The 22,382-nt window shown below is 40.1% G+C and overlaps 1 protein-coding gene across 1 annotated transcript in view; it reads right to left on the reverse strand.

Moving 5' to 3' along the window:
* Ryr3 (ryanodine receptor 3) overlaps nt 1–22,382 on the reverse strand; it is a 547,606-nt gene that overhangs the window by 309,433 nt on the left and 215,791 nt on the right. Inside the window, exons 4-8 of the mRNA XM_005381167.2 lie at nt 12,235–12,309; nt 9,967–10,045; nt 4,007–4,119; nt 2,987–3,086; nt 134–227 (exon numbers count right to left, since the gene is read on the reverse strand). Coding sequence (XP_005381224.1) covers nt 134–227; nt 2,987–3,086; nt 4,007–4,119; nt 9,967–10,045; nt 12,235–12,309 — 461 coding nt within the window. The remainder of the gene's footprint in view (nt 1–133; nt 228–2,986; nt 3,087–4,006; nt 4,120–9,966; nt 10,046–12,234; nt 12,310–22,382) is intronic.

The following is a 22,382-nucleotide window of genomic DNA, read 5'->3' on the forward strand; positions in this document are numbered from 1 at the left end:
AACTCAAAGTTGAAGTAAAGTTTGTCAATTGAGCTAAATCTACAGAATTCAACTGCGGGCAAACATGTTCAAATGCAAACTCTGGTTTGAGTCACCTGAGATAGCTAGGAAAAGGATGGAGCAACTGGCTTACCTGTGCTGGGGGTCATTCTGATCTGTGGATGGTATTGTCAAACACTCATCATGACCATGAAAAAGGCGTACCACATGCCCACCAAGTAGATAGCCTACAAAAGAATTATATTCTACCATGAACTAATGTGGAGTTTAAAGAGCACATCATATTTGTACATACATGCAGGTCTGGGCCAGATACAGAAAACATGAAGAGAGATACATTTTGGAAACTATGAGTTCCATCAGCTCAGGCATTAGGCAGAAAAGAAAGTTGGAACAATTTTACCCTAAGTTAAATAGACAAGCTTACAGAGAGGAACAAGTCCAGCATCAAAAGGTAAAGTGAAAATAGTGTGTCAATTGATACAATTTTCTTTAAAAAAAAAAAGGAATTAAGTTGCTGCTGTTAGGAAGATAAATATTTTCCAATTGCTTAGGATGTAAGTGCATCCAACACCAAATTTCCAGATAAGTTCCTACAACCTCACCGTATATACTCTGCGATAAATCTAAATCAAATCACAGTCATGAGAAAGGAAAAAGGAGCTGGGAAAGTTGGTAGCAAACTGTTCTTCAGAGCTGTCTTGAGAGGAGCTAGCTTTCAAGTGCATTTAACAAATGCAGATCAAATCTGGATGGTGCTCCCTAGCACAAAAGGAGAGGCAGAATCACTCTCCGGCAGCTCCCACTGCACAAGCACAGATGCGGCTTTCAAGAGTGCCTAGCTCTCAGAATAAAGCAATCTTTATAAGTAAGGAGTCTAGATTTTGAAAGGAAACAATGAACATCAAGGACATGATGACCTATTGGTGTTCAAATAAATTCTGAGCCTTAATTTAAAAACACGGTAGCAGGAGAGAGGACCTAGTCTAAATTTGCTTTGCACGAAGAAATGAGATTTGTTGTTCCTCTGAATTAAAAAATTCTCCTGACTCTGTTCTCAGGAGACATGGATTTAATGTGTTCAATGTCTGTATCAGGATTTTTTAGTCACATAATTAGATCACTTGAGGGGACTGTCTTAAACTATTTGCGGTGCTGAATTAAAACAGTAATAATGAGAAGTCAGGTCAGGGGGAAAAAGGTGTTATTAGTGCATTTTGGACAGTAGTGATCAAATATTTCTTATCTCTCCCCCTTCTCATGCCCTTTTGTCAGCTTGGCAAGGAAAGACTTCATTAAACTTCTCTCAAATATTCAAGAGGTCTCCCATCCCCAATGTTCTATATCTTATTTTGCTAATATTTTCAGTTACATATTTTTGCTTTAAAATAATTCATGAGCTACTGTAGGGAAACACTTAGAAGCCAATATATTTAGAAGATTAAATCCCTCAGCATCCAACTCCTGAACAAACTGTCCTTATCTTGAGATGATGAGGCCACATCCCATTAAGAGTCCATCGTTTACAGTTAGCAGGCTTTTTAACTGATGTCCTTCTTACATAGAGAAGGCTGCCAAGCGCTGGTGCACAGGGACTGTTCTGAATGAAATACGAGGCCACAGTCAGGGAAGACGCATCATGATGAGATGCTAAGGTACTGGACCGCAGAAGCAGGTCTCTCACCAGAGGATGCTGGAAGGGAATTTCCTACAGGGACAGATGACGCAAGTGAAGAGCTTCCCAGGCTACATCACTGCAAGGACACTCAATACTTCAATAAGGTCCTTCTGACGTGATTTGCAAACACTCCTTAATTAATTTCCACAAGCCCTCTGTTGAGACTGAGAGATAATTGTATCCCTACAGTGAAAATGAGAATTTCTCTATGGAGATTGAGGCAAAACTTTCTAGGAAAAATTTAAATCCAAAGCTTTTTTATTCCTGATATAGGAAAGACTGAGACTCCAATTCAGGTTGGTGGGTTAACTTTGACATCTCAGAAGAAGGCTGACAACATCTTGTTTTTTAAAAACTTGTCACAAAATGCTGGAAGAGTTAAAAACTTGGTGTTTCCTAGTTGTTCACTTTACCTGTGAAGGCTTCTGGAACTGAAATGTCACCTTGACAACTCTCATTTTTCCCTTTCTTTTCAAACATCAGAGCACAGAAGTGTATCTATCCCCCAGTTTGAAACAACTAGACTCAGGGAAAAAATAGGGTTAGAGCCTATGATATAACTATTTTTAAAAATTCTGATCTTGCTTTAAAGTGCTAGAATGGAATGTAACAACCCATAGGTCGCTGACATTTTATTATTCTGCTCAGTCATGGTATTACCTAGGAAGAGACAAGGCCAGTCTGCTTATTACATAACCTGCAAGGTGCACTGACTGCTTAGCTGCAAGAAAGTGGGCACGAGCACAAAGTTGGAAGATATTTCCAAGGAAAAAACAAAATGCAGGGAAGTTTTCACTAAGTATTTTTAAATGGTCTTCCATAAAGACAAATAAAGGCAAATGACTAGGTACACTTTTATTATAGAGGAAATTCTTCCTTTGCATGGTGAGAGGCTTAGAGAAAATATAAAAATGGTAAAGGATCTCTTCCAAAATGGAGTTGCTGAGGTCTGTGCGCTTGTAACCATAAATAAAAATGAAAACAAGAGAAAATGACAGACAGATGGACAGAGAAAAAGACAGAAACAGAGAAAGTGCATACTCAAATTCTGAATGCATATGATACTAAACTAATAATGGGCTCTAAATGATAAAAAAAAAAATAAAGCCAGGAATGTTCATGTACCTGTAGGTTTCAGGGCAGAAAATAATCCATGCTGACATCAGAGAAAAATTGAAGCAAACTAAAATCATGCTACCTGTACACCAAGATATTCAGATGGGAGTTGAGAAATAAAGAAAATGTTGATATATACAGCACAAGAGAGACTGGCAGGCTCGGGGGTGACTGTACACAGAAAAAGCACACCTTCTTCGATGCTACTTCCTGAGCACGTAGGATGTACATTCCAGAGGGTCTGTATGAAGGAGGCATCCACTTGTATGTTACCATTGGATATTGAGAGATGCTACAGCAGAAACAGAAATGAAACATCCTTTAAATTACCAGTCCAGTCCCAACAGAGCAGTTCACCTACAATTTTAAGGATTAAATTAAACAGTCTCTACTGTCGCCTGGCTCTTTCTACATAGCCTGTGGGAGATTTCTCTACCCGAGCTAGAAGCAGCTTCAAAGTGGGACATTTTATTCTGGGAAGAGGAAGTATTCAGCTACAGAGGTGGCAGACAAATGTTGACTTTATCCTTCAGGTGGATCCCTGATTCAACAGCAAGTCACAAAATGTTTAATCGTTGTAGGATAAAGAAACTCACAAATGGGAAAAACTACCCTAGCATTTGGACAAGCTGAAGTAAAACCTGCTGACAAGTTTGACTCAAGGAGAAACTATTGCAAAGCATAAAAACTGATCTTTGACATTTCTCTCACACGCCCTCCCTACCCAGCCAAGGGCTGTCAGTGCTTCCTGCCTAGTATGCAAGCTTGCCTGTAAGAGGTCACCTGCATCATCCAACCTCTACTCCACCCATGCACTAACATGTCAAATTTCCTGCTTTCTCCCATGAAAGCCTATATGCCTGTATTCCATTGTTTCTGGCTTGTTCTCCACTAGGAAAGAGCCAAACTTTGAAAAATTCATAGGAATGTCAGCTAATGTATATGCAGTGCCTGGGGCATTTTAGCAGCATTTGCTGGACACAGCACCAATAACCCAAATGCGTAAGTAACAGTAAAGTTCCAGGGCCCATGATCACGTACTCAGGGAAGAGAATGTAGCCCTCTTTCAAGTGTACTGTGCAAAGGTGTCTGATCCTGCCTGACCTGTTGGGGATTAGTTCTCTTGCCCAACCTGTGGGGGATCAGTTGGCCATCTATCCCTAGAAGGGAAAGTTGTAAAAACAAAAGGCACCTGTGTTAGAAGGTACTTACAAGGTATCTTTCAGAGGACACACTGACAAGGATAAGGTCATCGCCAATTCGCACTTTCTCTCCCTCAGACCTCTGTTTGGAAGCAGGATGTATGGTCCACCAGCAGGCTTCTCCTACACAAAGGCTTCTTGTGTTAGTCATTGTTTCCTGGAAGGCAGCATCCCAGATTCTGTCTCTCACTCTCCTTTTTCCTGATGACAACACGTCAAACTCACACATTCTCCCCTCCTCTCTTGCTTCAGATTTCAGTTTCTGTCTACCTACAACCATCTCAGCTGTCCTCATATATGCTCTTAAATACATCTCCCATTTTCATTTTCCCTGAAGACAAAATGATGGGGTTTTGCAAGGAGTATTGGAGGCAGAGATTATAGATTGTAATGCATATAGGAAAATGCTTTCTTTACTTCCCTGTCAAATCCTTAGGAATTGATTTCACTGGACTACTGAACACTTTGACACTTTTTATCTTTGCTCCTCACCCCTTATGAAATAACACTTAAAACTAAAATAAATGCTCAAACACTTCATGAAATATTAAAGGGATTTGCAATGTTTATTTATTTAGGTACTGAGAGTTTAGCCTACCACCTTACACATGCTCTACCACTCAGACACACACCTAGTCCTTTTTTAAAATTTTGAGACAGAGACTTGCTAAGTTGCCCACGTTGGCTACAAACTTTTGATCCTCCTGCCTCAGTCTCCAGAGTAGCTGGGATTATAAGCATACATCATGGCATCCAGGAAAGGGGATTTTAAAAGGCCTAAACCAATAAGGTCTAAGATAGGAGGTGAGATATTCATAGCAGGGAAGAGAAGTTTAGATTTTGGAAAACAGAAAACTCGTAGATGCTTTTAATCCAAGAGAAAGCAAAAAGCCAAGTTCTTGAGTAAGAAAATGAAGTCACCAATAAAGCCAATCGCTGCTAGATTCTTTAGAAAGATCTCTGATACTGGAGGTGAAAGTTACTTGTGAAGGTGGCAGAAGATAGGTTGAAATCAGGAGGGCTCAACGAAAGCTTAAAGGACAGTGAAACTCAGATTCCTTGCTTGCATTGTGCAGACAGATGACTTCTTCCTCCACGTTACAACAGAATTCTAATTAACAAAATGGCAAATCACCAACAGTCTGGTCTTAGAAATACCGAACACTGTCAAAAATGAAGTCAAGAGCCTTGCAGGGAACAGAAGAACAAACGGTTTGCACTTGATTACTAACACATAAGGTCCTCTCCCTCTGTTTCCACCTCAGATCTTCTAGAGTACCAGCTGTGAAGTTGAACCACCTGATTCCCACTCTCCAAAAGAAAAGATAGTTTGGTGTGAGGGTCTCCTGTGAAATGCCCAGGTCCCTGTCAGATTACCCGAAGTTGCGGCTTGGCAGATGCCACGCCATAACCAGCTTCTAGTCAGCTTCTACTGTTTTGACTTCAGTATGAGTGAAGGTCGAGGATCTCCTGAAATCTGAGGAATGCCTCTAAAGAGAAGGACAGGAACAGAACCAAAAAGGGGGCGGTGAGGAAATCAGAGAAAGCAAAGATTACAGAGATCAAAAGAACTTTAAAAAACTTACAGTTAGCAATTTCAGCGAGACAGGAAAAATGTTACATTCATGAAATAGGTGTGAAAACATCTCTGAATTATCCCTTCAGAGAAAAAGAAAAATACTTTTTGATCCTTAAAAAAAAAAAAAAAAAACCAGAAACAAGAAGACTATAGGATAAACTTGAAAATTGTTCCAGAAAGAAGAATACAAATACATTCGAAGTAGGAGCAAAAAGAGAATTAGAAAACCAATCTAGAGGAATTTCAGAAAGCAAGACTAGAAGAAATCAACAGAAATATTATTATTAAAATTTTCCCAATACTAAAAGACAAGCATTTCCAGATTCAAAGGTCCTACCGAGTGCCCAGTGTGGTGAAGGACAGGGACCTAACTGAGGTTTGTCCCTGGGAAACTTCAGAACATAAAGGATCCACAAACGCACATATTGTGGAATTTCAGACACTAGGGGAAAAAGATATCTGGAGTTTACAGGAGAGATAAACAGTCACACAAAAAGCATCAGGAATCAGAATGTAGACTTCTCGATGTCTAGACCATAAGCTAGAAGAAAGCCTTCAGGAACCCAAGAGAGGAAAACTCCCAATGCAGAATTAAACTAAACTATGAATTACTGGTGAGCTAGAATTAAGAAACTTTCAGACAACAATTTCCTTCCCAAATGCTTCTGTTCCAAAGTTACCAAGTGGTGTGCTTCAACAAGATGAAGTGCTAAACTAAAAAGGGAAACAAAATAAACAAAATATCCACGACACCCAGGACATAGGGAATCTAGGAGGGCAGCAGAGGCAAAAGGAATTCTCTGAATGACGATGGTATTTATAACATGAAACTCACGGAAGAGTGAATGTGATTGAATCTAATCAAAAGGGATATTTTAGCCCTATGGGAATATTGAGAAATAAATAATTGTGTCACAGAAAACTAAACAAAGAAGGGCACTTTAAACTACTGAAAACTGAAGAGTAAAACTGACCATAGTATATTATGTGACTTATTTGAAAATAAAATTTACAGTTGTACCAATGTAAATGCTTAATATTGATTGGCAGTTATATAAAAACAGATGTAAACATATTGAAAGTTTGGAGACAGAAGAAAGAGAAGTCTGAAATTAATGTAAGAGCTAAATTTTTAATAAGGACATTAACAGCTAACACCTAATATAAAATAACAAAACAGCAGTGTATGCGCATTATTCATAAATAATGGGATATGATACCAGCAGAGCTGAAAGTAGATATCCCAGACAGGCAGGAATCCATAGCAGGCAGTGTGGTAAGGCAGGAGAGTAATGTTTTTAGCAAGCTTCGGGATATTATATATCTCTTTATGCATGAGTATTATTTTGATTAAACTTAAAGCTATGTTTCAAAGAAGGCTGACCTCTACATTTATAGAAGAAAAATGGTATGTATATTATTTATGAATTCTGTGTCCCACTGAGAGGCATCTGGTAGGAATAGGGTGCTGAACAAGGGCAAGGGAAGTGTGGATTTTCCTACCCTGGCCTTTGTACTGGGGCCCAGAGATGGCGCTGCACCATGAATCAATAGTACGCCCAGTTACTGGCCCTAAAATCCAGCACTGTTAGTATGTGTGTGATTTTTATACATTGCTTTCCTTCTAAGTCTACATTCTAAAGTCTACATTCTCTAACTCTTAAAATCAGGAATCACCTTTGTCACCACATTTCTCAAGACCCATATCTTTGCTGTCATTATAGGAGAATACAAAGAAAGCAGCAATCAAAATCCAAAGTGAAGTAATCAATTCTGTTAAGTCTAAAAATTATTATCCAGCGTGCAAGGGAAATAAACCTCCAGAACAGTTTAACACACTTGTCCCAGACTTTCTCCTCTCACCTGTCCTGGACATTTAACTCAACTCATGAGTAATTTACTTGTTCACAACTCTGAAGAGTTTTCTTTGCCAAAAGTGCATTCACACAGTTGCCTCTCCAGGAAACAAGATCCTACCCTGCTGGACTCTGTGAATCTCCCCTTGCTGTAAGGAGACACCCAGGTCATAGGGAACCTTGTCTGAGTTGTGTATGTCTTGTGTCTTCTCCCTCACAAATACCTAGTTAGCCTTATTGAAGGGGGATATGAAATGAGTTAAGGCCAAGGAAGGTGAAATAAAATCATTTTCGGCCATAGGTTTTCATGAAGATTCAGTCCAACCTTTTCCACCTGTCCCCTACCACAGTCAGCTTCGCATCAGCCAACTTGAACTTGAGCTAGCTGACATGCTTGCCTGGTTTGTCAGCCAGATTCACACCAAGTCAGAATTCAGGAATTCAGAAAACAGTGCTGAAGAGTAATATTCTCTGCTGCTATTTCCCTATTTATTGGAGGTTCTAACACTCAAATCAAATAGATTCCCTGAACACTTGACTAGAAAGTGGTATTTCTCAATTTGTTTCACCTTTCAGAAAGTATAAAGTCATTTTACTGATAAAAATAGATTGACTGTATATATATGTGACTTTTCTGATTACATGCCTGAAGATTGACAGTCAGTTTATATATGGAGGCCAGCTTACATCTGCAGACTGTGGCACTTCACTCATTTGGTAGTTTTCAGCAAAGGTGGCACCACCTTAGAGGAAATTATATTTTAAGGCAAACACTTTAGCTGAAAACAAAGAAACTTCTGTTCAAATTCAGTACACTTTTATTTTAGAAAAATAACTCACAGTGGGAAAAGGCAGGCCCAGTCATCTGCTTTGTACAAAAATAAGAACAGAAAAAAAGAAAGAAAGGAGTTCTGCTTGGACACCCTTAGGATGCCATTGTGCAAGACACAGAAATGGCAGGTACTGTGGTTAGCACCTGGATTTCTTTCCCAGATCACCTGTAAAATCAGGCAATTTTGATCCTTTCCTGATAAACTGACCCAGCTTTAGAATAAGAACATAGATTTTTGTCCTCCTTTTACCATGCAACATTGGACCGCCCTTATTTGGGGGAAAATGGTCTGCTATTAAAGATTGCATTTGAATTAGTTTTTTCTGGAGCATGCCTTAGATCATTTCTCTAGCTCCTCTTTTCCTTCATGGCCAATTTCCAAGTCTGAGCCTCCAGTTTTGGTGCTGATTCTACCTAATGTCCTTCCAGCAAATTCCTAATTTGTTCGAGTTAACCTGAATCAGTTTGTTTGTAGCCAAGAATCCCAGTTGAGGATTAGGCCCAATCTGTAGAACAGAGCAGAAATTTCATATGCCAGAACCTTGATAGATTTCTCATCAATATTTTCAGTTGTAGGGAACATGATACAGCCCCATGCTAGCTGTTTCTCTGCTGGCTACTTGCAGATATTACAAAGTGTGTTCCTTCTTAGAGGTGAAATATTTATCCTTTCAACTTCTGTCCAATGCTCTGCTGGTCTTGGGAATGACCCATAGGATGTTGGCACCTTCTTTGATGCTATAACTTGTTGAAAATGTTATCTTGGTCCTCTATTCTTTATTTCTGGTTTCCAGTGAAAACATGCATCATCAGTCACCACATTTCTTAAGACCCATCTCTTGACTGTCATTACTTTTCTCACACACACACACACACACACACACACACACACACACACACACAGAGCCAGTGGTTCTCAAAGTATAAGAGATGCTTTGAGACAAATGACATTGAATCATATAGTGGAAATATTATGTTTCTACCGTACTTATGCTAATTCTATCAGGGAAGATATTAAGTTTGTAGCTGGAGTAACTAACACTTTCTTAACATTTACCTACATCTTCTCAATTGTTTAATGCCATGCTTTTCTTTTACATTTACTTTTGTGGTGAGCACTACCAGTTCTCTACATACAGGAAGGATATAGGCTTTGTTTGTTAAAGTTTAGACACAAAAATAAATAAAAATTAAGGAAAACTTGAAATAAATGATATTAAAAGGGATATGATAGAATGACAAGAATGATGGTGGATATCATCAGCTAATATCTGGAAAAATCTCTAGAAATATCTTGTTCACTGCACCACAAGTAGAATCTTTAGTCTAGACATTACACTTCATTATTACTATGCTCATATTATGCTACCTTTTTTCTTAGCAGTTATTTAGTAGCATTGGTTCTCATCAGGAATGATCTACTTTCAGTATCAAATGCTAAAAAATAGTTTTTCTTTGAGACTTTAGCAGCTGTGGTGAAAACATTACATTTTCCTTCTCTTGTAGTTCTCATGTTTCAATATTTCACATTTCTATACATTTCACACATCCTTAATTTAGTCCTTCATTCTGTAAAATTTTTGTCAGACCACTATCTTGACCTGGTTGGTCTGAAATCCCAAACGAATAATATACTGAGTGTTCTTCTTAAAATTTCTAGTACAAGGGTCCAGTGGGCAGTAGCTGTGAGAATGCTGACTTACCTGCGGCGTGTTCCCGGAGACCTACATCAAAGGCAAGTTTATCTGTCTGGGATCTTGACGTAGTCAAACATGTTAGATACTGCAAACAAAACAGATCCTAGTGAAGTCACACTCTTCTACCAGGCCTGGGTTTCCCACACTGGTTAGCTTCCCATTAATTTCAATAATGCACTACTGTGAAATGGGCTCATTTATCTTGCTCATTACAAAGTTACCGGGTACAATGCTTTTTGAAAAATACTTTTACAATAAATTTAAAACCTTATTGGATGATCTAGTGATTTAGTTTACAGAACTGTACATTACAGAAATAAATTCAAAATAATAAAGGTGCCTTAGTTCAAAGATCCTCTGAGACACTTTTAAACTGGGAACAATATAAATGCAACATAGATGACAAGCAATAATGGAAAGGCTAAGTAAACTTTGGCATTTCTATTGTATGAGATAGTGTATTACTGAGTATTTATAAAGTGTGTAATAGCGTGGAACTTTATCATACATTGAGTTAAAAGGTCATATACGAAATAGTATATTTGCATAGTTCACATGTGCATGAAATTAAATGCCTAACAACCCACGTATAAAGAATTATACTAGAATGATAAACAGTAGTTGTATTTAGGGTGGGAAGCAGGTGGGAAAGCACAGGTGATTTTATTTTTTATTTTTAAAATGCTTTTTCTCTGATAAAATAAAAGAATATATGTGCAGATAAAACAAAAAATGATTTTGAAGCAGCTGAATAGCAGAATGCACTCCCGAAGCCTACTCCCTGCCTCTTTCATGCGCCACCCAGGGGGACATCTCTGAGGAGAGGCAGGTTGGGGACCACGCTTTTTGAGCTGCACTTCTAATTCTCCGTAAGAAGATGGAAATCACTGAAAGTCACATTCCACTGGCTGTATTCCAGGGCTGCTCTTAAAAGGAAGTAGCCAGTGCAGAATTTTGTTAGAGAAAAGTAAACGTAATGATAAGCAGTATAACTCTTCCTATCGCTACCTGTGTCTTAGCACAAGTCTTCCAAGCCATAAATTGTTTGCTGTTTGAAGTTGTTTATTTTATTTAAGTAAAAAAAAGGAGGTGTAAGAGGTTTTTTTTTTTTTTTTTTTGCCTTACAGATAAGAAATAGAGTCTAAAAGATAAAAATCACCTCACAATTCCAGAGACTGACAGGGTACAATGCTTCCCCGCTCCTGGAAAGCCCCAATCTCCTACTCAAGGACTCTCGGGTCATTTTTTCTTCTCTGCCTTTTACCAGAAAGGACTAAAACATGTGAGTGTTCAGGCTGAAAGGTCACCTTCTTACCAGTGCTTGGAAAAAATGCTGCAATAAGTAGTTTAGGAGGCAGTTGCTGATCCTGCTGGTAATCTAATAGTTCAGGTTTTGAAATGAATTTGCACCATGTTGTGGGTATGAATGTGTGAAAATAAACTCTTGAAGTAATGTACCAGGTTCCCACTGGGGCTACAGAAAGAAGACACATCTTCCTAAACTGCTAACAAGTGAGGGTGATGTACGTAGGAATTGGGGGTAAATCTTCTTGGAGTTGGCTCATATACTTCATTGTGATCATTAATACTCTTCTTAATATTCCCTGAAAAAGATCTGTAATACCTGCATCTTATAAGCTATATTTATTAAAACTTTGCAGTATACGTATTTGAATTACATTGATTATCGCCATTCTGGTTATTTGGGTTGTAAATCCCTAATTAGCCTGATCAGCTTTCTGTCACTGCCTAATGAAAGAGGACTCACTTTATCTCACTCCTGCCTCTAGATTAACATACCACCTTCAAATTCTCCCAGGACTGAAGGCTCTGAACATTATTCCATTTCATTTAGCTAGGTAAAGGAGGGAAAATAGTGGCAAAAACCCATTTGATTGTTTTTTCTTCTATGCTGGTTATCCTTGTATACAATTGAAAGCATTTATTCCGGGGTTCATTTGACCAGTCATGAACTGAACAAAAATTTTTTGAACATCTACTATGTCTGAGAACTATGCTTGTTGGGATTAGGTTTTGTGAAGCTGAAGAAAATGACATAACTTTTTCCCTGATGGAGTAGATATATATCACACATGAAGCAAATACAAATATATTACTGAAAATCGATGCACATGATACGAAGGCAATGCTAAGAGAGTGATGAACCGTATTTATTTCCATTCTAAATTGCTCCTGATGCTAATGTGGAGTTGCTGTTTCCTGTACTGCTCTCCCCTTTGTCTCTTGTCCCTCCTTGAATGGGGTCATGCTTACCATTCCACTGAAAGAGTGCCGCAGGAGAATTGCGTGGCCATATAACAAGGTCCTGTGGCCACCCCCTTGTGCTGCCTGTGGGAATGAGGAAAAGGATCAGTGGGTACCAGCTGTGGCTTCTCTGACTGCCAAGTAGCACAGAAATTCTGGGAGACAGACTCTGAGAAAAAGACTCATTGCAAAGCTCCCAAGGAAATAGTTGCAGCAGCGAACGAGGGTCTGGCTGATGGGCAGAAGGAGACTTGTGACCACAGCCATGCAATAGCTTCGGCAGAGGACGTGGGGGCCGCACCTCAGCACTGGCCCTGCCCTCATTCTGCAGAAACCCAGGGCTGTTCTACTAGAGAAGCATGTAAATGACACAGGTGTTGCTTACCTTGGTTTGAAACTTCTCAGAAGCATTCAGAGTGAGAGAGAGAAATAAGTGTGATGAAACTACAGCCCAGCAACAGGAGGGCAGCTTGGTGGGCAGCTGTGCGCTGGCATTCTGCATACTGTGTCACGACGTCTTTCCCCTCTACCCCTCCCTGACCTGAGTCTTCTTTCATGCTCTGTCTAGCAAGGGATGGCTTTGAAATCTGGGACTCTAACAGGTCCTCAGTGGAGAGACCCCTTGGTGTCTCCTCGGTTGGCCTGCAGCTGTACTTGGCCATTGCCTCTAGGGTTGCCCAAACAGCAGAGAGGGAGAGACAAGAGGAGACCGCTGTATACTGCTATGTTCAATAGTATACATGAGACCAAACTATAATTTATCCCAGTCATAAGTGAGTAAGTACAGTGGAAAAACTGAACTCTAAAGAAAATTCTAGAATTTTTTGACATCAGACTTTCCAGCCTCTAACCTAAATCTCTCGCCACTGCACTAACCTTTCCCCAGACTGTCAAAAAGTTTTGATCACACAGCCTTGCTTTGCCCTCCCCAAAACTGCACAAAAGAGAATCCAAAGCTGAGATAATATTTATTGAGAATTTCTAATACTGTCCTTCTGGCGCCAGCACCCTTTATTCGAGCAGCAGTCCTCCAGCCCAAAAGGCTCTCTGAGGATCTGTCCTGGCCCAGGGCTCCCCTCCAACCACAGCAAGAGCAATGTTGAGGAGGAGCCTGGCAGCAGGAGAAAGGCAACAGCCTGGATAACACAGTCTTGAGTAATTCTGTTCCACCTCTATTTGGATTAAGAGAATCGGTCAAAGAAATGATTTTTCATGTTACACAATGAGCCTAAAGAAGAGAAAGAAAGATAAGCGTGGCATCATGTTCCAAAAAAGCTGATAACTAAATATAAATGCGGCTGTGCTTTCTTTCTACAACTACAGAGATATTTAAGCCTTCTCAGACTTCAATACTATGTAGGAATTATAGGGCTTTTCACAATATTTCCAAAATTTGTGAAATCATTTGCACTACCTTCAGTTCTATATTTACAAATGTGTCACATTAAAATTAAACATCCTAAATAATTTTCATATCTTGTCAGTCGAACTGAAACTGTCCCTAAACACTTGTATTCTTGCAAGCTAACCAGTGGCTCCCGAAGGCTTATGTTGTGGGCACATACTCCCAAGCCAGGCTCCATCTCAAGCAGAAAAACTGACTAAACTGAATCTCATGCTGTTAACTGTGGGTCTCACCCTCTTCCAGCTCTTTTGAATCCCTATCAGCTCTGGAGTCAAAATTCAAGAGATACTGAGCCCAGGAAGCAGCACTGAAGATCTTGGGCTCCTCTCCTTCTCTGACATGGTAAGAAACATCACTCAGTCCTCCTGTCCCTCATTAGGATGTCACCAGAAAAGCAGAGGGATGTGAGTATCCCATTGGGATTGAATGGGAAGGTAGGACCTGGGAGCCTTCCTATCCCAGACAGTCCCTTCTGTATGGTGGTGGCCCTTGGATTCTGGTAGATGTCAGAGTCATACAGACTCTACTCCACATGTTTGCTCAGTAAGCCAAGGATGTGGCCTGAGAATGTGCATTTCCCACAAGTACCAGGCAACACTGATGCCGCTGGTCCAGGGAGATTGTAGGAATCACTCTTTAAGGGAATGGTCATGCTTCAGAATGGTCATTCTGAATGGCAGAGGGATCTTCCTGCAGAGCCTTTGGATCATGACACACCATGCACCACCAGGTCCTCACAGCAATTCTCAAGGTAGGAATGACCTCTTCGAGTTTGTATGTGAGGAATGTGGTGCTCAAGGAAGACACGTCTCACGTCTCACATATCACAGCGGATGTGGGGCAGGGAGATATGAACTTAGAATTAAAGACAGATCCTGAGCTCATTTAGTTCTTTATGAAACCCCCATTTGGCTACTGTATGGAAAGCAAGGATAGAAGGCATTAGTAAGAGAGAAGGGGAACAAACTTTCTCAGTGCCTTCTGAGAGCTGGTATGGCTTGAGACTAATGGGGTCTAACCTTATTACAGGCACAGAACCGTGTGAAGTGGTACTCATGAATCATCCCATTTTATTTTAATTAATACTGCAAAATGACTAGGTAACTATGCCATTGTACAGCTGTGCAAACTGAGGCTTAAAGCAATTAAGCAACTTACTCAAAGTTGGACCCTAACAAAGACAAGGGCATTTAATCATGCCATACTATCTCCTTTTCTGTAGCTGGGTAGGGGACATAAAAGTTGTGTAAACATCATGCCCATTAAAAATGGGAGGCAAAGTGGTGGAATAGATTCAGGAAGGAAGGAGGATGTGCTAGGGAAGAGCTTTATCGCAAAGGCAGATCAACCACAGACCGTGACATGTACTGATGCTGAGAGAGAGGAGGCTACAGGGGTGAAGGCCTGGGAAAAGAAGCTATGGGTCACAGGTAGGGACTTGCGGCTCTTCACTGGCTCATGTTGGGCTGGTGAATCAGACACCTGGAGACTTGCAGGGCTAAAACTGAAAAGCCCAGTGAGTGGACTCTACTGCACAGCTAACAGGCTCATGGATAGGTTCTTCAAAAGACCTTCCCTTCATGGTCAAAACCGTACTTTAGGAAGGAACTCTGACTGCACAATGAGGGATGGTGGAGGGATCAAGCCTGGGGGCAGAATGGCTAATTATCCCATTCAGTTCCATGAGTGGACCAAATATCTCTGGGTCATAATTATTCCTTTTAATTCTCACACCCCATACTCAAAAACAACTTTTGCTGCCACCTTCAAAATATATTCTGCATCCAACTACTCAGCATCATGCTGTTACCAGTCTTGTCCATTCTGTAGCCTTGTGTCTTGCCTAGACTGTGAAAATGGCCGCCTGACTGAGCTCCCTCCTTTGCCCCTCCCTCCTGCTATGTGGGAGCCACCGCAAGAGCAAGAACCCTTCTTTTAAAACTGTGAAACACAATGTGACTCTGTGGCTCAACCCTCCCACCCCAGGGGCTTGCTATCCCACTTACAGATGCAAAGTCCTAGCTATGGCCTCTAAGAGTGTATCAGGAACTGGAAAATTTTAAGAGGCCAAATAGCAAAATTTTTTAGGCTTTGTGGATTGCATATGACCTGTGTCATACAGTTCTGTCCCTCTTATTTAAAATAACCTTTTTAAAATCAAAAAACCATTGTTTTAATTTTTTAAAATTTCAAATTTTATTTTAAAGGGAATAAAAAATTTTTAAAAAACATTAAAAATGATACAAAACAAGATGATAGAAAATTAACAATGGTTGTTATATTGCATATTGTTATCTTCAAAGTAGTTGTTCAGATTATCAGATAGATATAGGCATGCATAATTGGTAAAAAAAATTAAGCATTAACTCTTCCTTTCAATAAGCCAACAGAAATTAGTAGTACAATTATCTCAGAAAAAATATATATGAAAAATCATTCTTATTCTAGAGGGTTGTGTGGACCTGCCCAGCTGAGTGTAGTTTACTGAACTTTGCTCCACACAATCGCTTTCACCCCTCTGAATCAACCCGCCACTAGCATGTTCCCCATGAGAGCCCTGCTCCCATCACACTGGTCATCTTTAGTTCTCATGCAAGCAGGGCTTGTACAGCAGGGCTTTTGCAAAGGCTGCAGTGCTCTTCCTCCACTATTCTCAAAGCTAATTTCCACCTTTATTCATTTCGACGCTGATATCTACTTAGAAAAAATCTTCTCTGATCATCTGTTTCAAAAGAACAATCACTTTATCACATTTTTCTGATTTATTATTTCTAATGGCATTATTAGCTGATGTGAAATTACATGTTGCTTGTGATCTGTATTTACCCTTGCTTCCCCTACAACATGAACCCCATGAGCATTAGGTCTTTGCGTGTCATCTGCCATACAATGTCATTTTTATCAGAGCCAGGAACGTAAAAGACATGCCTCCAATATTTCCCAAATGAATGAATAAATAGTTCCATTTTGCAATTACAGAAGAGGCAAGTTGGAAATGAGAACTTAAGAAATTTCCCATAACAAGCTTGTGAACAGTGAGTTTGGGTTTGAACTTAGGGCTAAATACAAGTTCTACAAACTGTCTGTCTGCTACATTTGATATTCATTGTGGACTAATGATTCAAAAACGATGCAATATGATACATGGAGGATTATATACATCCATTCATTAAGGGAGGTCTAGACCTCAACATGGTGAAACTTTATCAGAATAGTAGTCCTGTCCCTGCTATGAATGACCTTGACTGTCATCATTAGCAGAAGGAAAATATTTGGTACCACTTCATAGGATGAGGATAGGTCAGGGAAAAAGGCCCTGATGCCATGTCCAGAGGAGGAAAAATGCACCCTAGATCATTAATTCAATCATTTCACTTGTAATTTCAAAATTAATTTCCATCACTGACATTTCTTTTTGTAGTCCCCAGAGGACACGGCCTCTCAGGAAGGTAAACCAGATATAGCAACCAAGGAGGGGGAGGACTCATCTTCTCTCCAGCTACATATAAATGTTTCAAGACTGTTCGATCTCTAAGCCATCATAGGAACCCTAAATTCTACTTTGGGGTCTGAAGCTCCAAGAAATAGTCTAATGCCCCAGGAAGCTTCTTGGAGAATCTAACATAACCCATTCAGCTTTGGGGCCATGTTCCTGGGAACTTTTATAGCAGATAAAGTAATTTTCTCCACCTGCATACACATTTTTAAGTCTCCCTTCATTGCACATCCTTCTTCTGTGCCCTCTGATGCCATCAAAACATGAAAGAATTCTTTCTAGAAGGTTACAGAACATCTCTTAAACATGATAGAGCCCTTACATTAACTAAGAGCTTTGCATTTCTTTTGACACAAGTGACAGCGAAAAAATGCTGCTGCTTTATTATTTAAAAACAGTAACTGTAACATCAGAAATAAATAAAAGCAAGTAACTCAGTATGCTCAGTAAGAAACCACCATGAAAAATTCTACTCAGGATCACTACAAAATATTAAATTTTAAAAAATTTGCTTGGGTGAGTAGAACATTTAGAGTGAAATAAAAAACACTGTCTAAAATTTGATTTGATTTTGTAAATGCTCTTAAATTCTGCTTATAGATGTACTGCAATTTAATTAAAACTCCAATAGCATATTTTGGAATTCAATAAAATTGATATTAAATTAATCTGGAAGTGTATCACAAGAAATTTTTCTTCTGAAAAAGAACTGAGTTTTAAAAATGCCACGAAGCAAGATTAATTTACTCACTCTGGCATGAACTGCAAAAGAAGAATGCAGTACAATATAAGCAGTCCATAAACAGATACGACTGTATGAAAATATTGCACATGATAAAGCAGATTTTCAACACAACAATAGAAAGGCAGGATTCTTAAGTACGCATCTCTGTGCTATAGGGATAGCAAATTAGAAAAGCATTCAGGAAGAGACAAAGGAAACATCTGAAGATAAGAACCTAAGATTCTGGATGGATAATAGACTTAAATATTTCATTTTAAAATTAAATTGTAGAACTAGCATGTGATAAAATATTCTACGTCCTTTATAGACATCATTCTTATTCACGCTTTGAAGTAACAGATACATTCAAAGGAAATAAAAAGCAAACATGATTATATCCAAATGCCCGGACTTTAGAATAATAGAAATGCAACATTTAATAGATTGCAGAAAATTTGCATCACTATGACAAAGAGGTTAATAGCTCATGGGAAATGCAGGAAAAAAGCAAGTCTCAGAAATTGGTAAAGGATATGAATAAATGATTCATCTCATGTTGAAATTAAAGCATATGGAAGAAATTTTATCTCTTCTAGTGATAAAAAATGACAACTAAAGGAACTTGATATATCATTTTACAGCTACAGAATTTGCAAAAATGACAATAAATGCCATGAGAGTTGCAATTTAGCTTATGTGACATTGTGAGAGGTTGCACTGAGTGTAGCCCATTTGCAAGGTGATAGGACAACACATAAAAAGGGCGTAAGGGAGTCTCTAACCTCCGCTGCAATCATTCTCTTGGGAATAACTCGAGATGCAGAAATGTACACATGCAGTTGTGATAAGAGTATTATAATGGGTGCAACAAAATAAAAAACCTAGAAAGAGACTAAATGTACACAGAAAATACTACCTAGTAAATCCTGGTAACTTCTCCAGGATGATACACTCTGCAACCATTAAAGGAGGCAATTACAGAGGCTATGTGCAAACAGAAAAATGTTTATGATATGCCACTGTGAAAAGAAGCAGACTGCAAAATGACTGAACTGTTATCTGTGTATACACAAAAACAAGAAAGTAACCTACAAAAATGAAATAGCCACTTGGCTGGTTGCAGAATCACTGGCCTTTATCCTTCTCTAAATTTGTCATTAATGCTACTACCATGTCATCATTTTAATAAAAAGTGCAGGGATATGTGTGTGTGTGTGTGTGTGTGTGTGTGTGTGTGTGTGTGTGTGAGCGTGCATGTGTGCGTGGGTGTGTGTCTATGTTGAGGAAGACGTTGCATGTGTTGAAAGACATGGAGTGCCTAAATATAAAATAATTTTTGTCTATTCATTAAATCTTCAGTGCAGTTAATTTGCCAAGATCCTTGGTACCTGAGGCGGCCTGCCTGAAAGGCACATAAGGATGCATTTGTAGCACACTATCTTTTAGACACTGACTCCAGAGTCTAGCCTGACCCATGTCACACACAAGCCCAGAGAGGCAGCCTGTCCTCTCCTTACAGCTCTGCACTCCTCCTACAGCTCCCTTAGGCTCAGCTCCAGACTCCAGGAAAAAGTCTCTTGCCACAGTGATTCATCCTTCCTTGGAGCCCAAATCCTCTGGCTGCTCTGACTGCCGTGCTGACCTCTCGCTTTTGATCATGGTTCTTTATTACTCCAGGCTGGGTATGGTTTCCTCACCCAGCTGGTAGATGCCAGGTCCAGTTTTTCCTGTGCCTCAGAGTGGAGGACAATGCCCTTCTGGACAAATCCCTAAGACTCCACTCACACAAGCTACTTTTTCAAGGAGAGGTAGGCAGAGCTGGACATTTTGTCTCTAGCTCAGGTGACAACAAAGTGACTCATGGTCACTTTCCTAACAGGTCTTGGATGGTAAAGACCTGGTAACAGGGGCAATTTTTCCTCTTTAATAATTGTAGAAGAAGGAATCTCTTGTAGTATATTGGAGTCAGAAAGCATAGCTGAGAGAGAGTAGGGCCACGGGCACAGATTAGTATAGCTCATGATTAAGACACAGAGCTAGTGCAATGGATGACAGGAATTCAGTAGGCCCACTGTGGTGACCCAAATTGCCTAAAATTAGGTGAGCCCCAAAGAGCCCAAGCTGGGTGCTTAACCTACCTCTTCACTACTTTTTTTTTTGGATCAGATATGCTGCCTTAAATTAAGGTAACTCTCTGGGTTGAAAAGACAGCTCTTCCTTCCTGGGTCTCTCCTGCCAACAACTCTAGGCCATCTTTCTTTCAATTGGTCTTCTCAATTTTCTTCTCATCCTAGTGGGTTAACAGGAATCTAAAACTAACAGTGAGAGATGTTGGAGCCACTGGCTATAGAAAGCTTTGTGCCAAAACCACTGAGAAAGTATCCAGCAGGCCAGCCCAGCCCCTACACATAAATGCACTTGAAAAAAGGCTGCCTTGTTCTCGGCATCTTCCCTGATCCTCTTACAGTACTATTATTAAAAATCCAAAATCATGAAACAGAATTTTAATGAAGTTCAGGAAAGAGGAGGAAGGTGTATCTGGCAGCCCCACTCCCCAAATTCAGTGGTCCTGGCTTTCTTACCAAGGTACCAATTACCTTCGTGGAAAGAGATGCCCAAATGTCAGAGGTTACAAGGCACAACAGGACCCACCCCCATAGAGATGGTGACTGCATCTGGAGCAGAAGGACCCACGGCAGTCACTTCTCCAACTGCTGCTGTGCTCCTGTGGCAAGGGCAGAAAGGCAAGTGGATCCAGGGAGCCTCACTTCCCACACCACAGCGTGGTCTCCTATCTCCTCCTGTACAGCGCAGAACAGCAGATGCTCAAGGCAATGCACATAGAGGCTTTTCTTCTACCTCCTATTTTTTAAGTGTGTATACTTTGCTGTAAATGGAGAAAATAGATGCAAACCCAACAACCCACTCTGACCCTGCATGACAAATTTACCATTCCTGCAGTTTATAACTTATGGACACCCAGCCAACATTCCCTGTGGGAAGAACCCAGCAGGACTTGTCCTGGGCGAGAAGCCTGTGCTGCCCCTTTCTGTCCGCATCAGTAATCTCACAGCCATGGGGAAGCACTTTAGAACAACAGGAGGAAGGCCAGAGATTCATTTAGGAAACCATGAACTCTGGATCAGGAGCAGCACTGGCAGCAAGAACACCCACAGCAGCGAAGGAGGGTGCTCTGCCAGGAAAACACCTATCTGGCTTTTGCTTCACACAGGCTTGACCCACAGGGTGAGGAAGGGAGAGCTAAGGACTCAAAGGAGCCCTGTAGTTACTCAGGGTTGGTTCCTTCTGGTGGCACTTAAATCCTTGAGAAAGAAGAGCCCCTGGCTGGTGTGGACCTCAGCCCTGATTGCACTACTAAAAACAACTCTTTCAAGAGAAGCGTTTGGCTGAGCCTAGCTGTGGTGAAAGCACACACTTAGTGTATGCAAAACCCTGGGTTTAATTCCCAGGACCAAGCAAAGAAACAAAAAGCAACTACAACATTTAAAAAAAAATCAAAATGTTTTGGACGTACAAAGCTCTAAATAATCTGGGCAGTCATTTTCCTACCCTCTGTCCCAATGCATTGTGGTTGGGAAACAAATTAAATGACTATGAGATTCCCACTAAGCCCAGGATTTTACTAACACTGCTTTGGAAGCAGAAGGATGAGCATTCTTCATGGAGGGGAAGCAGGCAGCCACTGGGATGCCCACAAATCGGACCTGGATTCAAAGGGATGTATGTGGTCTTCTCTTTGGAACGCAGGGAAACCAGACAGCCAGAATGGTAGCTCTGGAAAATATTTCTTATATGGTGCCTTTTAAAAGAGAAAATCAAACCAAGATATTTGTCAGGACATTAGTGACATTTAGATTGATGGAAAACACACTTTGCAGAGAGGAAAGGCTGTAATTTTTCTCTCTGAATTAATTTCTCCTCTTTTGTCCATAGCTAACAGATTCCTAAGAATCAGAATTGAACAAGTTCATTCAAACCAAGTTCATTCTTCACATCACAGTGTCCTGTGAACTGAATTTGTTTTGAAGTCATCATTTTTTTTGAGCCACCTGTTCTCTTCTCTTATTCATCAGATCTCCAGTGACTGGGGGGTCGGGGGGTGGTGCTGTCAATATCACATGGAAGAAAGACCACGAACTCTGGCCAATTATTCTTTTCACCAAAAGTATAATGAATACTTTCTGCAGAGTTTTACACTTGAAAGGTCAGATTAACTTGACATGAAAAATTGAACACTGTTTCTAACCTATCCCTCTCCATACAGTATAATCACTGTTTATCCAGGTGATGTGCAGATAACACAACAGGAGTAAGCTTGCATCATAAACCCCACGGTGACTCATACTTTGTACAAATGCCTCTATACAAATGGGCTAGAAAATATAAGATCAAATTGATTACAGCTTGATGTCTGACCTTCCCCCTCTCCTTCTTCTCTCCCGAACTTCTCAAATGTATTGTTTTATTTTCCCACTTCAAGGTCCTGTATCAATCAATCTCTCTCCATCTTC

This window comes from Chinchilla lanigera, unplaced genomic scaffold (genome assembly GCF_000276665.1).
Source record: "Chinchilla lanigera isolate Chin_1 unplaced genomic scaffold, ChiLan1.0 scaffold00015, whole genome shotgun sequence".
Classification (NCBI taxonomy): domain Eukaryota; kingdom Metazoa; phylum Chordata; class Mammalia; order Rodentia; family Chinchillidae; genus Chinchilla; species Chinchilla lanigera.